The sequence below is a fragment of the Rhinatrema bivittatum genome, chromosome 6, assembly GCF_901001135.1.
Source record: "Rhinatrema bivittatum chromosome 6, aRhiBiv1.1, whole genome shotgun sequence".
Classification (NCBI taxonomy): Eukaryota; Metazoa; Chordata; class Amphibia; order Gymnophiona; family Rhinatrematidae; genus Rhinatrema; species Rhinatrema bivittatum.
In genome coordinates this window covers 352771235-352785006 of record NC_042620.1, presented here as the reverse complement: position 1 = coordinate 352785006, position 13772 = coordinate 352771235, and the positions used below count along the sequence as shown (strand labels likewise).

The following is a 13772-nucleotide window of genomic DNA, read 5'->3' as shown; positions in this document are numbered from 1 at the left end:
GAATTCGTTCGATGGTACACCTGATTATGGAGGTATTTATTTGGTTCCACTGGAATGCTACCTAATCATTTGTACGTGAAATCATTTGAACCACAAGAGCATACGGAGGAGAAGCCTAAGAAGTCACAGAGTTGGCAAATAATAATCTTTAGCATGCATACAGTTTGACAGGAAAAAAGTAATCCCGTTGTAATAAATAATGGTTGATTGCTGTTTTGCCACTGCCTGCTACATGCAAGAACCACATGCACGGAACCACTTCTGGCTGTGCCAAATGCTTTGTATGGCATTCCAGCTGGGAAAAGAAAAGGAGACAGATGTAGCATCCCATTCACACCCTCTGTAATATACATTTTGCTGTCTCTACAGAATTAGCAAAGATCTGTCTCATGGACCACTGTGTCTTGACCGGATTTATTGTTTTTGAGCTGTTTGCTGACCCCTCCTGTTGCTGGGTGAATTAATCCATAGGCATACCCTAAATACAGAAACAGGACCCAGTGAGTCGTCTTGTACACATTGGCCTCATTTTCAGTCTCTACTGTTTGTTTCCAGATGACACGGTGTCCTCAGCTATTTGTCATCCCCTCTCCCCCTCCCCATTGCACATGTGGATGTAAACTTATAGAATAATAAGCCCAGAAGGACTTTGCGAGGTCATTCAGATCCATCCTACTGCCTTCAGGTAGAATGCACTGTGCCTGTATCACCCCAAACAGATGCTTGTCTGATTTGTCCCTATGCTTGATGTTCCTTACAGTTAAAAAGCACTTTCTGAACACAGAATTCCCACCGGGTAATGATGTGGCTTCTAGCTCTCAATGGTCGTCTTTAGGGTTAACCAGATTGGAGCAGGTTTGGACAAAAGTGGGTTGTCTCTCCAAGAAATCCAGGAAAAATATTCTCCAGTGCACATAGAGACACATTTGATTGGCTCAATTATTACACTTTGTGAATCAGAGGACGGTAGTTTCTGATCTGAAGAAAGACAAGATACTATTTGAGGGCTTTTGTGACCAAGCCAATGAATTCAGTAGACCAATCTCAAACTTATTTTAAATGCTGTTTGAAGGATAAACCAGCCCATAATAGGGCATGGGAGTGAGATGGAGGGGAAGGGGAAGGGGCCCTAGAAGACGCACAGTGGGATCCGTGCTTTTTAGCTGTAAAGAAAAGCTCTGTTTCAGCTATCTTAATGGAGATTGGTTATAAAATATTTTTCAGGTGGTATTTGAACCCGGTTAAGCTGCATAGAATGTCCTCAGCGGTTCCGGAAGAGTGCAGGTGGGGATGTGGGGATAAGGGCACTTTTTGTTCACTTATGGTGGGGATGTCCTTAAAGTACAGAAGTCGTGGGCTGAAATTATTTTATTCTTTCAGTCACTAACGGGGCAGACTGTGGAGGGGGATCCAAAACTGTTTTTGCTGGGGATTCCAAACTAGTCACTTCCTGAGTTAGAGCATAAACTGTTGATGCAAGTGCTGTTGGCTGTTAAAGGTGAGAGAGCTTATAAATGGCGCCTAACAGAGGTTCCAAGTCTATCAATCCAGGGAAGGCTTCACAGTGTGTATTATATGGGAAAATTGACAGCGATTAGGTCTGGTTCTCTGTCCAGGGTTTGGATGCCCTGTTGCACGGCTATAAGTTAATAGAGAAGCTACTACATAGATGGGCTATATTTTTTCTCTTTTTTTTGTATGCTTTTGCTTGGTTTCTGATAGCTTCTTATGTTGGGTACTGGCAAACATCTCCTGCATAGGGGGTAATTTTCTTTTATTTATGAGTTTTTGAGTTTGTTGGATGTTTAATGTTTATTTTCCGCACTGTATTACCTGAAGGCTTATGTGTGATTTCCCTTAGGGTATGATGTCATAGCTTGCCTTAGGGTGGGTGGGTTTTATGGGGAGGGAGCGGTGGGGGGAGGCTGGGTTTCTAGTAAAATAACATGTATAATTTTGATTAATGTACTGGGGTTTGGCTTTGTACTATTTTGTTTGCTGTTGCTTATGAGAGGTTGTTTGCCTGTTCCATATGCTGAAGTAGTTCAATAAAAATTTAAATAGGGGGAAAAAAAAAAAAGCACTTTCTAAGATCAAACCTAAATCTCGACTCCCGTAATTTAAGCCCATTAGTACGTCTTTCCCCAGTGGCGGAGGAGAATAGCTAGTGCCCCTCTTTACAGTAACTTCCCTTTCTGTGTTTGAAGATGGCTATCAAGTCACCCCTTAGCCTCTTTCAGAGGCTAAATAAATCCAGCTCCTTCATCTTCTCTTCACAGGTTATAAGAGCTAGGGCTAGGATCATGTCTGCTGCTACCCTCTGAATTTTCTCCAACTCTTATACAGTTCCTTCAAGCGTAAGGCCCATATCTGGACACAGTTTTCCAAGCAAGGACTTATTAATGTTAAGTAGAATGAGAGAATCACTTCACATGTCTTAATTGTAATACTCCTGTTAATAAATCCCAGTGTGATAGCTTTCTTCATAATACTGGAGGGCTGGCTCGTAGTATATGGGCTACTGTAAAACATCACCTCCCTCCCCATTCCCCACATCTTTTTCTGGCAACACTAGTACCTATATTTGTATGTTTAATGTTTCCATATTAAGTGCAGTACTGTGTGTGTGTGTGTGTGTGCGCGCCCTTGTGTTTCATTCTGTTCATCTCTGACCATTTCTGCAAAATGACAAGGCAATTTTGAATTTTAATCCTGCCCTTCAGATTACTTGAAACCCTTGCTCTTGCCATGCCATGACTTGGCCCCTGAAGTTGTTGACTGGTTATATCTAGGTGGTTAAAAATCAATTGTAACCACACAAATCTTTTATATTTAGGCCCAGAGCTCTTTGTTACCATCTAGGTGTTTGCAAGTTGATTGATGTTGTTGTTCTGGTGCTTTTCCAGATATTGAAGATAAACTGGCTCGTCTATAATTTCCTGCTTCCTCCTGTTTCCCCTTCTTAAAGATGGCGCCTTTTCCGGTCCTCCAGTAGCTGTTAAAGATAATTGCTAATAGCCCTGCACCTCTATACAGTAATCTAGGATGTGTCTCATCAAGGACCATGGATTTGAAAACATCCAGCTTATCCCAATACTCCCCCCCCCCCCCCCCCCCCCCCCCCCCCCCCCCGATCCCTAGCTTGACCTGAACTCTTGTTCCCATTGTTTTACTTCTTTCATCACCTGCCACCTTTTATGGCTTTTTTGTTGAGGCTGAACAAAAAAGAAAAAGGTATTACAGAAGGCAATTTGCAAACTGCCCGCCTTGCTGCAGAATCCACGAGTACTTTTTTCCTGTAAACTTTGCACCAGTTTTCAAAGGGAAAGGGAGTGCCTGCTTTTTTCCTTTCAAAATTGCATAAGGAAAAAGTACCCACAGAAATTCACACCTCCTTTTTCTCTGGATGCTTAATTTTGAAAATCTAAAACTATGCTTTAGGTTTACTCCCCCAACCTAACTCTGCCCTGGGAGTACTTCCAGTTCATTGCGGGTGGAAGTGCAGTACGTGCTGTATTGGAAGTAAAATGCGTACGCAGGAGCAGCTTACATGGGTAAATGCTTTTTATCTCTGGAAATCCCTTTGAAAATTGTCCTCTAAATGCCTTTGCCTTCTCAACATTATCTGCTTTCCCTCTACATCCAGCAATTTTCTTGTATCGTAGTTATTGAATGTTTGATTATCCTTTCTGTCCCTTGTTAAACATGTCTTCTAAAGTATCTGGGCCTCCTTGATTTAGTCCTTATGAGCTAGTTCACTTCCTTTATACTCATCCTTTGTAATTTGGCTCATTTTCCATTTTTTTGTGACATTTCTGTTTGTGTGAAAAACCCTCTATTTCCGGGATTCTCAATGCAATCCTCGGGATACACCTAGCCACAGAGGCGTAGCGAGGGTCTCCAGCGCCCAGGGGCTGTAAAAGGTGGGGTGGCTGACTGGTAGGTTATATGTGATAGAATACACAATGCACTTAATTACAAGTATAGAAGCTTTACTATATATAAGTCTGAGAATAAGCAATTAAAAAGCATACAAGACTAAAGTTGCATTAAAGAGTATCTACACAAAATACTTCCCCCCCCCCCCCCCCCCCCCCCCCCACACACACAGTTTCCGATGTGAGATATTTTGGAAAATCTGGAAACACAGCTCGTTGGGAAATCAGCAACAACTCATTGGTCACTTCATTAACTACTGATAATGTCCAAAAAGCTTTTCCCTACTCCAAGGGTCATTTCATTAACACTGGTAATGTCCAAAAAGCTTTTCCTCTGAGCTGTTGGTTCTCTAATTTCAAACAACCTGTCTCTCATGTTGCTCTTTTTAAGTTAATTCTTCTGACCTTTGTCCTAGTTTCTTTCTCTGGACCCCACCCCATGTACTCACTGAGGCCCCAACTATCCGATATCGCATCACCAGCAAACGGTGTGGTGTGGCCCAGAGGCTAAGTCCTGTTCTGTTCAGATATCTGCAGTTAGCCTTTCTGAGTAATGGCGCTCCAATATATCTGATCTAAGGACTTGTTTTATTACAGTTTTTTGTTACATGCAGGCTAAGAAAAATGGCATATGTATTCTCAGAACTTAACTTATAGGCCTTATATTAAATAATTCCACTAATAATATTGGTGATTTCTCTGCTTCATTCCTGTCTGTTATGGCACAATACTCTTCTGAATGCTAACATCCTCCTTAAAATAATTTCCAACAGGGGCCAATGCATTTGTTGCCTACACACCTCTACACCTACACCCCTACACCTACACCTCAAAGAAATGTTTAAGGGCAAGAAAGTCAGACTAATAGAAACCCCAGAAAAAAAAATGAACTGACAGATTGTTGTGAACAAAAGCTTCCCTGCCTGCAGACAGGCTGCCAAACCTGCCCCTTCCCTACATGGTACTGCAAGCAAAAAAAAATTGTCTGATAAAGAATAAAACTAAAGAGTCAAGGACCGTGATGTAAAATTTATAAATTCTTCCGTAATTTCCAATTTTTTCCTCTTCTGACCATCAGGAGAAAAAAAAAAGGAAAATCATTCTAAATGTGTCCTTTTTTTTCCAGAGCTGCACACATCACTGCAGCCTCATTACAGCACACTGCCTGCCCCCTCACCAAATACAGAATAACTGATCATAAGTTAGAAAGAGAAACATGGAGACAAAAGCTGAACTGGAAACCCCAAAAAGCCAGATTCTGCCTGCAGTATAACACCAGAGAAATAATAGAGAAATATTCAGATGCACATTTCCCCCCAAAAAAACCAGAGAAAATCAAATTCTCCCATTTCCCATCTCAGGGAAACAAAAGCAATAGAAGTCGCAATTTTCTATCCTTCCAGGCCCCTGCAATCTTGCTCCCCAGCCTATTCTGTCTTCCCAGTCTCCAGCACTTGTGTTCCCCAGCCTCTGTCCCCTCCCAGCCAGACTCATATGCTCTACAGTAATGTGAAAACAGAAACATCACCATTTCTCATGAAACAAAATCAAGAAATAACTCCATAACAGTAATTTATACTAATTAAAAAATATTTCAAAGCAGATGACAAATAGAGCATCTAATAAATAAGGATAAAACAACTTTAAACATTTCCCAAAACTCAAGTAAAAAATATTTAAAAACAGCAGACATATCAAATGGCATCCAATAATTAAAACTAATAAGTATAAAATCGTTTCCCTCTCCATACCTGGGAGCCTTTGATTTCCAGTCACCCTCTGATTGTCATGGATTAGTGGGGGGAGGGAACATACAAACTTTCTCCTCTCTCGCTGTCTCTCTCACACACACTTCTGCCCTGACCTTCTCACCCCCTCTTCCCCTTCATCTCAGACATTCACCCCATCCCCGTCACTCATCTCCTTTCCCTCACTTTCATCTCCCTTCCCTCTCACCCTATTACCATCCTTCTCAATCACTCACCCCTTCCTTCCCCTCTGTCATTCCCCTCCCTTGTTGCCCTTCCCATCACTCGCTCTCATTCCCTTTCCTTCCCTTCCTCATTCATATTCCTTCCCTCTCACTCACCCCCCTCATCCCTCAACTCCTTTTCCCTCCCTGTCCTTCCAGTCACTCACCCCTTCTCTTCCCTCTGCCATTCACCTCCTCCCTCTGCCCCTCCCCTGTCACTCACCATCATCATGCCATTCCTCACTCTCATCCCGTGTCTTTCCCTTTCCTTCCCTCTCTCATACCTCTTCCCTTCCTTCTCAGTCACAACCCTCCATATGGCTTACCCCCCACCCCCACTGGTAGTCCTTGTCGTCGTCTTCCTGTTGGCCTACCACTAGGCATCTTGTGCCTTGTTGCCTCTCTCCCATCAAACAGCTGTCACACCCATGCACACTCCCTCTCATACACAACTGCTCTCATATTCATGTTCGCTCCCTTTCTCTCATATGCACAAGCTCACAAACGTGTATGCTCCCTCTCTCTCGCATACACAGGCTCTCACACACGTGCAAGCTCCCCCTCTCTCATATACACACACGCATAGACTCCCATATACATGCACGCTCCCTCTCTTGTATGCACAGGCTCACACACATGCAAGCTCCCTCTCTCTCATATACACACTTGCTCCCTCTCTCTCATATACACACTTGCTCCCTCTCTTTTCATATACACATACTCTCATATACATGCTTACTCCCTCTTGCACACATGCAGGCTCCCTCTCCCTCATATGCACAGGCTCACATGCATGCACACTCCCTTTCTCATACATATACACATACACACACACACACACACACACACACGTTTCCTCTCTCTTACGTACAAGGTCTCATACACATACACACTAGTTTCCTCTCTCATGAACATACAAACTTTCTCCTCTCTTTCTCACATAAACACTCTCCAACATGCACACACACACTTGCTCTCTCTTCCACATGCAGTCTCATATGCTCACTCTCTCACTCCCCCACATGCCATCACACATACGTTTTCTTACATGCAATCACATACACATACCTTTTCTCTCTCTCCCATATGCAATCTAACACACACACACTTGCTCTCTTTCTCTCTGCCACATGCAGTCTCGCATGCTCACTCTCTTTCACATGCAATCCCATATGCTTACTCTCTCTCACGTACATGCAGTCATACACAGATACGCTCAAGACCCCATTCTCTTCCTCCTGTTTGAGGATAGGCAGGTGAGTGAAGGAATCCGGAGGGGAACGGGGTAGTTCTACTGCCATCAATGCTTTTGTTTCTTCAGCTTGCGCCTTCAGCTTGACCAGCACCCAGTGGCCTTATCACCCCCCACACACACACACACTCACTAACTACACCACTGCCTAGCCAGTCAGGTTTTCAGGATATTCACAATGAATATATGAGATACAATCTGCATGCTATGAAGGCAATGCATGCAAATTTATCTCATGCATATTCATTGTGGATATCTTGAAAACCTAACTGGCTCGGGTCCCCCAGGACATGTTTGGGGAGCTCTGCTCTAAGCTTATTAAAGCCAACTTTATTGAAATTCATTTTATTTATTTTACTGTATTCCTTCTTTCCTTAGAATCATAGATTCCAAATATTTCAGGAAAGCTTTCACCAAGGTTCTCTTCTGCCTTTAGATTCTCAGCACCTCCTTCCCAAGAAAATGGTAATAATGATCTGGTTTGTGGGTAGGCAACTCCAGTCCTTGAGTGCCACCAAACCGATCTGGTTTTCAAGGTGTCCATAATGAATGTCTTTGGTAGCTCTGCATGCACCACCTCTGCAGAAAGTAGATCTCGTGCATATTCATTGTGGATAACTGAAAACCTGAGCTGGCAGTGACACTCGAGGACTTGCTTACTCCTGACTTAGTTCTTTTGTGATGTCCTGCTTTCTTAGAGAAATTAGATCTGCAAGGGCATAGTTGTAACGAGGCAATAATCAACACTGGTTCGTCTTTTATCCTTGAAGCTACAGGGTGATCCTAGAACTGGAGGACTCTGTGTTCAGTTCAGACTTGAGTCATTCTGCTCTGACCTAATGAATGGAGCATGGCTCTGTAATGCCAATCACAAACGTCTCAAGTTTGTCCAATAAAAAGGTATCACCTGTAGAAACTCCTCTGAGGGGTGGCTCTCTGTGGGTGCAGGAAGCCTGGCATTTGTTAGTCCTTTATTGCTGCATATCTATGCAGAGTAACACAGTAAACCCGCTACATCGATCAGAGTTTAAAACTTGAGGTGGATGCAAGCTTGCAGTTAAATCTGGGCCAGGCATGAGCAGAGACACATTGAGAGTTGAGCAGTGATGCCATCTTCCAGCTTTTGCTAGGTCAGGTTCTGGGAATGCATGGGTTGCTCACCAGTTTCCTAGCTCATGGTTAGCAGCACACTCCCCATTCAGACTGGAGCTGAGCATATCAAAAGATCCCAGAAAGAACCAGGTTTCCTAAAGAGGCATGCATGGCTTTAGATACACAATTGATCCTTTGCTCTCCTTTCTTTCTTTTTTTTTTAACAGGTGGTCTGTCAGCTGCCACTACGTGGTCCATGTACAATTAAAATAAAAACCAATACCTGCTATTGCTGCGACCTCTACAACTGTGGAAGGTGACTGTGAAGCTGTACTGTAGCATGTTTTGTAATGTGCAGTGGTGCACTGGGGTAACTTATCCAAAATCAGTAACCATTAATGCCAAATACCAAGAAACTGTTACTAAGGTTGGTCAGTAGCTATGCCAGGCTTGGTATGCCTGGCAACCCTCTGTATTATGCAGTATCTATCGGCAACTTGTATATTAGTCTCCCCACTCCTGATATGGATGAAATGTTGGTGAGGGCAGGAAATGCTCCATTCTCTGCCAGAATAACATAGATAAAAACAGGGAGGAGGGGGTTTATTACTTCTTTTTATTCAACAAAGTTGTAGCCTGAAGCTAGGCTGCAGGGATCCAGCTGAAGCAAAGTATAAAACAAGGCGACACTTAAAATGACCATTTCTGAGTTTTACACTGGCTGAGTGCAAGAGGGGTCTTCGAGCTTCAGAGGAGTGGAGCAGTATGAGGGCAGAGGGAGTATAGGGAATTGGAAAGAGAGGTTAGTGATAAGTGTATCGCAAAAGTAAAAGCTGGCATTAACATTACGTAGATAACAGCCAATATAACAAAGTCCCAGCATGCATGCGAGGGAGATGTGAAAACTACGCTTAAGACCAGCTGCCTATAAAGATGAGATCTTAAGTGTGTTTAGTGGCCTTCTCCTAGGACAAGCATGATGGTAGTCCTCTCACATGGGTGACATCATTGGATGGAGCCCAGCACGGAAAACATGTCAGAGGTTCTAGAAACATTGATCGGCACACTGAACATGCCACTATCCATGCGTCCATGCGGGGTCCCTCTTCAGTCTCTTCCTTTCCACGGAGCTATCATCTCGCAGTTGTGGAGCTCATGCTCTTTTTTTGGTTTGGAAAGCTTTTTTCTCAGTGGATTCTTCGACTTTCCTGCGCCTGGTCCCTCTCCATTTCCCCGGCTTAGTTAGTTGGGCAGCGCAGTAAGATTTCTTCCTTCTGTGCGGTCGATTCTAGGTGGTATTTCCTTTGGTGCTCACTGGTCATCGATCGCACGCCAGGCCTTTTTGTTATGGCGTCGTTGGGTTTTTGTCAGTGTCCCCAGTGCCCTCGGACTATCTCCCTCACGGATCCGCACGATGTATATATCCTCTGCTTGGGGGCATCACACAACATTCGGGGGTGTAAGTTTTGCGACCAGATGACCCCCCCAAGGGCTGGTGTGCTCGCCTGGATAAAATAGAGAAGCTCTTTGGCTTGAAGAAGTTCGAACCCTTGACTCCGGCATCAGGAGCATTGACTCCAAAAAGCCAAGGGGAACTGATTGATACCGAGCCTTCGCTTTCTACCCCTCCACTGTGGGGCCTTTGATGGAGCGAGGTGCCGGGCATCAACCATCATCTGTCTCTTTGCACTCAAGGACTTCTGGATCATCTCCTTCCTCCTCAGCGCCCATGGCACCGTCGAGGCCCTTTGTTCCATGGCTGGCGATGCCCAGTCTGGTTCCGTGTCCTTCGGGGGCCTCGCTGCCCAAGCTGCCGGACTGGGGAAAGGGCCCTCCACCAGTGTGTCCAGGCGATCTCAGCGATAATGTCCTTTATGACCCATAGGGAGATGATACCTCCGGGTCTTATTCTGATGAGTCTGGGAACCTTCCCTCGGACCCATTTTCTCCGGAGGAGTGGCTTGTCACCACCTGAGGACTTAATCTTTGCTGGATTCGTGCGGGCCATGGCAGAACCCATTCCCTTCCAACTTCTGACTGAAGAGGATGCCCGATACAAAATGCTGGAGGTTCTCCAGTTTGTGGATGCTCCAAAGGAGGTGTGATGGCTGTTCCAGTTCATGAGATCTTCAAGGAGCTGCTTCTTCGAATCTGGGAACACCCCATCTCTGTGCCTCCAGTGAACAGGAAGGCTGAGGCAGTTTACTTGATCCAGCACGCTTTGGGGTTTGAGATGCCTCAACTCCCACAACAGTTGGTTGTGGTGGAGTCTGCCCTTAAGAAGGCCAAGCATTCTCGCACCCATGCCTCTGCCCCTCTGGGATGGGAACACAGGGCACTGGATGCACTGGGTAGGAAGGTGTTTCAGGGCACCATGCTGATTGCCTGTATTGCTTCTTACCAGCTATACATGACACAATATTCTTGAAACTTCTGGAAGCAGATCCAGGACCTGTCTGAGCGCCTGCCCCAGCAGCAGAAAATGCTTTTTTGACAGTCATCCAGCATGGCCTTGAATGTGGCAAACAAGAAGTTCGTTCCACATATGATTTATTTATCGAGTTTTATATACCGTCCGGTTTCACCATCACAACGGTTTACAAAGCTTCGATGTTCAACAGAGTGTTCCAAAATTCATACACTTGTTAACTTAATTGTCTTAGTCATTATAAATTGTATAGGTTAACTTACGTGCTTTTACGTTATAAATTGTACAGGTTAAATTACGTTATATGGATTGGTTCTGCATGTTTATATGGGCTGATAGGGAGGGAAATTGTAGCATATAATCATAAGGCGTTTTGGTAGGCTTTGATGAACATCCAAGTTTTTAATTCTTTTTTGAATGTTTTTAAATTTTGTTGTGTTCTCAGTTCGGTTGGGAGGGAGTTCCATAGTTCGGGGCTTCCTAGGGATATGGTTCTCTTCCCAGTTGAGGTAAGTTTGTGACGAGCAGGTGGAATTTTTAATAGACCTTTGTTAGCTGAACGGAGATTTCGTTTTGGTGAGTGGAGTTTTATGGATTCACTTAGCCAGTTTGTTTGTTTTTCATATATTATTTTGTGTATTATGGATAGTATTTTGTAGTCTATCCTGTATTTTATTGGAAGCCAGTGTAGTGAAATGAGAGTTGGAGTAATGTGATCGTATTTTTTCGTTCCTGTGAGTATTCTGGCAGCTGTGTTTTGCAGGATTTGGAACGGTCGGATGGTGGTGAAAGGTAAGTTGAATAGCAGGGAGTTGCAGTAATCCAGGTTGGAGAAGATGAGTAGTTGGAGGACTGTTCTGAAGTCGTTGGGGGAAAGGAAAGCTTTTAGGTGCGTAGGGTTAGGAGTTTGTGGTATCCTTCTTTGATTTTTGCGGAGATGTGATTCTTGAAGGATAGTTCCTTGTCAATTATGACTCCTAAGTTGCGGGCATGGGTGACAGGAGAGATTGCTGACTTTGATTCATTATGTTGTGGTATGTGCATAGGGTTATTCTTTCTATCCAGCATGATTATTTCTGTCTTATTAATGTTTAGGATAAGTCTCATGTTGGTTAGTAGTTGCTTTATTTTGGTGAGATAGTTGGCTATTTTTTTGTAGGTATCATCCAGAGAGTTTTGTATTGGGATAAGTATTTGGATGTCATCGGCATATATGAAATGAGTCAGTTTAAGGTTTGAGAGGAAGTGGCATATCGGGAGAAGATAAATGTTGAAGAGTGTCGCCGATAGTGCGGAGCCTTGGGGAACTCCAATGTCAAGGTTTATTTTCTTTGAGAGGGTGTCATTGATTGAAACCTGGTAGGTCCTTTGTGATAGGATGAGAACCATTGTAGGGTTTTTTCTTTTACACCGATTTCAGAGAGACGGTCAATCAGTATTGAATGGTTTACTGTGTCGAAGGCTGCTGATAGGTCTAGTAGGACTTGAAGGTAGCTGTGGCCATTGTCAAATCCTTTGAGCACGGTGTCGTTTAGTGATAGGAGTAGTGATTCAGTGTTTAGTTGTTTCCTGAAGCCGAATTGTATGGGAAGTAGAATGTTCCTTTCCAGGTGGTCACTGAGTTGGGAGTGGATGATTTTTTCTATGATTTTGGCAATGAATGGTAGGTTTGATATGGGTCGGTATTTTAGTGAGATTTATGGATCAAGGTTGTTCTTTTTCAGTATGGGTTTGATAATTGCTGATTTTAGGCAGTCGGGGTAGTTTCCTTCTGTGAGGGATAGGTTCACGATGTCGGTTAAAGTTTTGGATATTTATGGTTCGATGGTTTTGATCGTCTGGGTATGCTATCGATAGGGTGCTTAGCTGGGTTCATTTTTTTGATGATATTTTGGATTTCCAGTGATGATGCTGAATCAAAGTTGGGTCAGCTTGGTGTTTGAATGATTTGTATTTTCGGGTCTTGTGTGTTGTTGTTCAGGTTGTTGTTTGAGGTTTTTGATTTTTTTCATTAAAGAAGTCTGCAAAGTCATTGCTTGAGAGCTTGGAGGTTGGTGATGTCTGGTCATTGGAGGATTTGGTTAGGCAATGTACTATATTGAAGAGCATTCTTGGGTTGTGTTGGAATTTGTGGTTTGTTTTTTTTGAGTAGAAGTCTTTTTTTTTTTTTTTGCATTGTGGATAGGTTTTTTTATAGTGAGCTAAGTGTGATCGGTAAGCGTTCAGTAGCATAGTTGTTTTGTTGTTCCTCCAGGTTTTTTCTTTTTTTCGGAGTTCGTGTTTGGCTGATCTGATGTTTTCGTTGTACCATTGGTTCTGGTGTTTTGGGTTTTTTATTGTTTTCTTTATTATGGGGTTTATCTTGTCTGCTATTGTTTTAGTGATGTTGAGCCAGGATAAGGTGGCATTTTCAGTGTTAGATAGGTCTATGTTTGTTAGTTCTGTTTGTAGATTATCTTGAAGTGTCTCTATGTTGAAGGGTGGCCGGTAGGAGAAGGATCTAGGTGGGCTTTTTTTCTGTTGTAAGTTTGCGGTTGGAAGACAGGTTGGCGTAGATTAGAGCGTGGTCCAACCATGGGATATTAGTGATATTTGTGTGGTAATTAGCCCATATGTCAGTATTGATGAAGACGAGGTCTAGTGTGTGACCTGCTTTGTTTCCGTTTTTGAGACGGCGATGAGGGTAGTGGCCATGGGCATTGGGGCCGTAGGATGGCCTGGCTCTGGGCTTCTAATTTCTGGCTGGAAGTTCTAGAGAAGCTTGCGGACCTGCCGTGTACTGGTGACAAACTTTTTGATGTCAAGGTGAAGAATGCTGTGGCTCCGTTGAAGGATCACCATGAGACCCTGCAACACCTCTTGGCCAGTATGTCTGACCTGCCGTCTTTGGCCTGGAAGTCCTCTCGGCAGGGCCCAAGGAGGTCCTTTTATCATCAGAGGAAATATTATTTTCCTGCCTCGCATGTCCATTCTCAGCGCATGAGCTCTAAGGGGCCACCCTAGACAGCAGCAAACCCCCAGACCTCAGCCAGTGCACCAGACAAGCCCTGCTACGGGGTTTTGACTGGTTGCGAGGGAACATCAGCCAGC

At 43.8% G+C, this 13772-nt stretch overlaps 1 protein-coding gene across 1 annotated transcript in view; it reads left to right on the top strand.

The window, feature by feature from the left end:
* Positions 1-13772, top strand: part of TMEM255A (transmembrane protein 255A) — a 90310-nt gene that overhangs the window by 55881 nt on the left and 20657 nt on the right. Inside the window, exon 6 of the mRNA XM_029607840.1 lies at positions 8482-8570. Coding sequence (XP_029463700.1) covers positions 8482-8570 — 89 coding nt within the window. The remainder of the gene's footprint in view (positions 1-8481; positions 8571-13772) is intronic.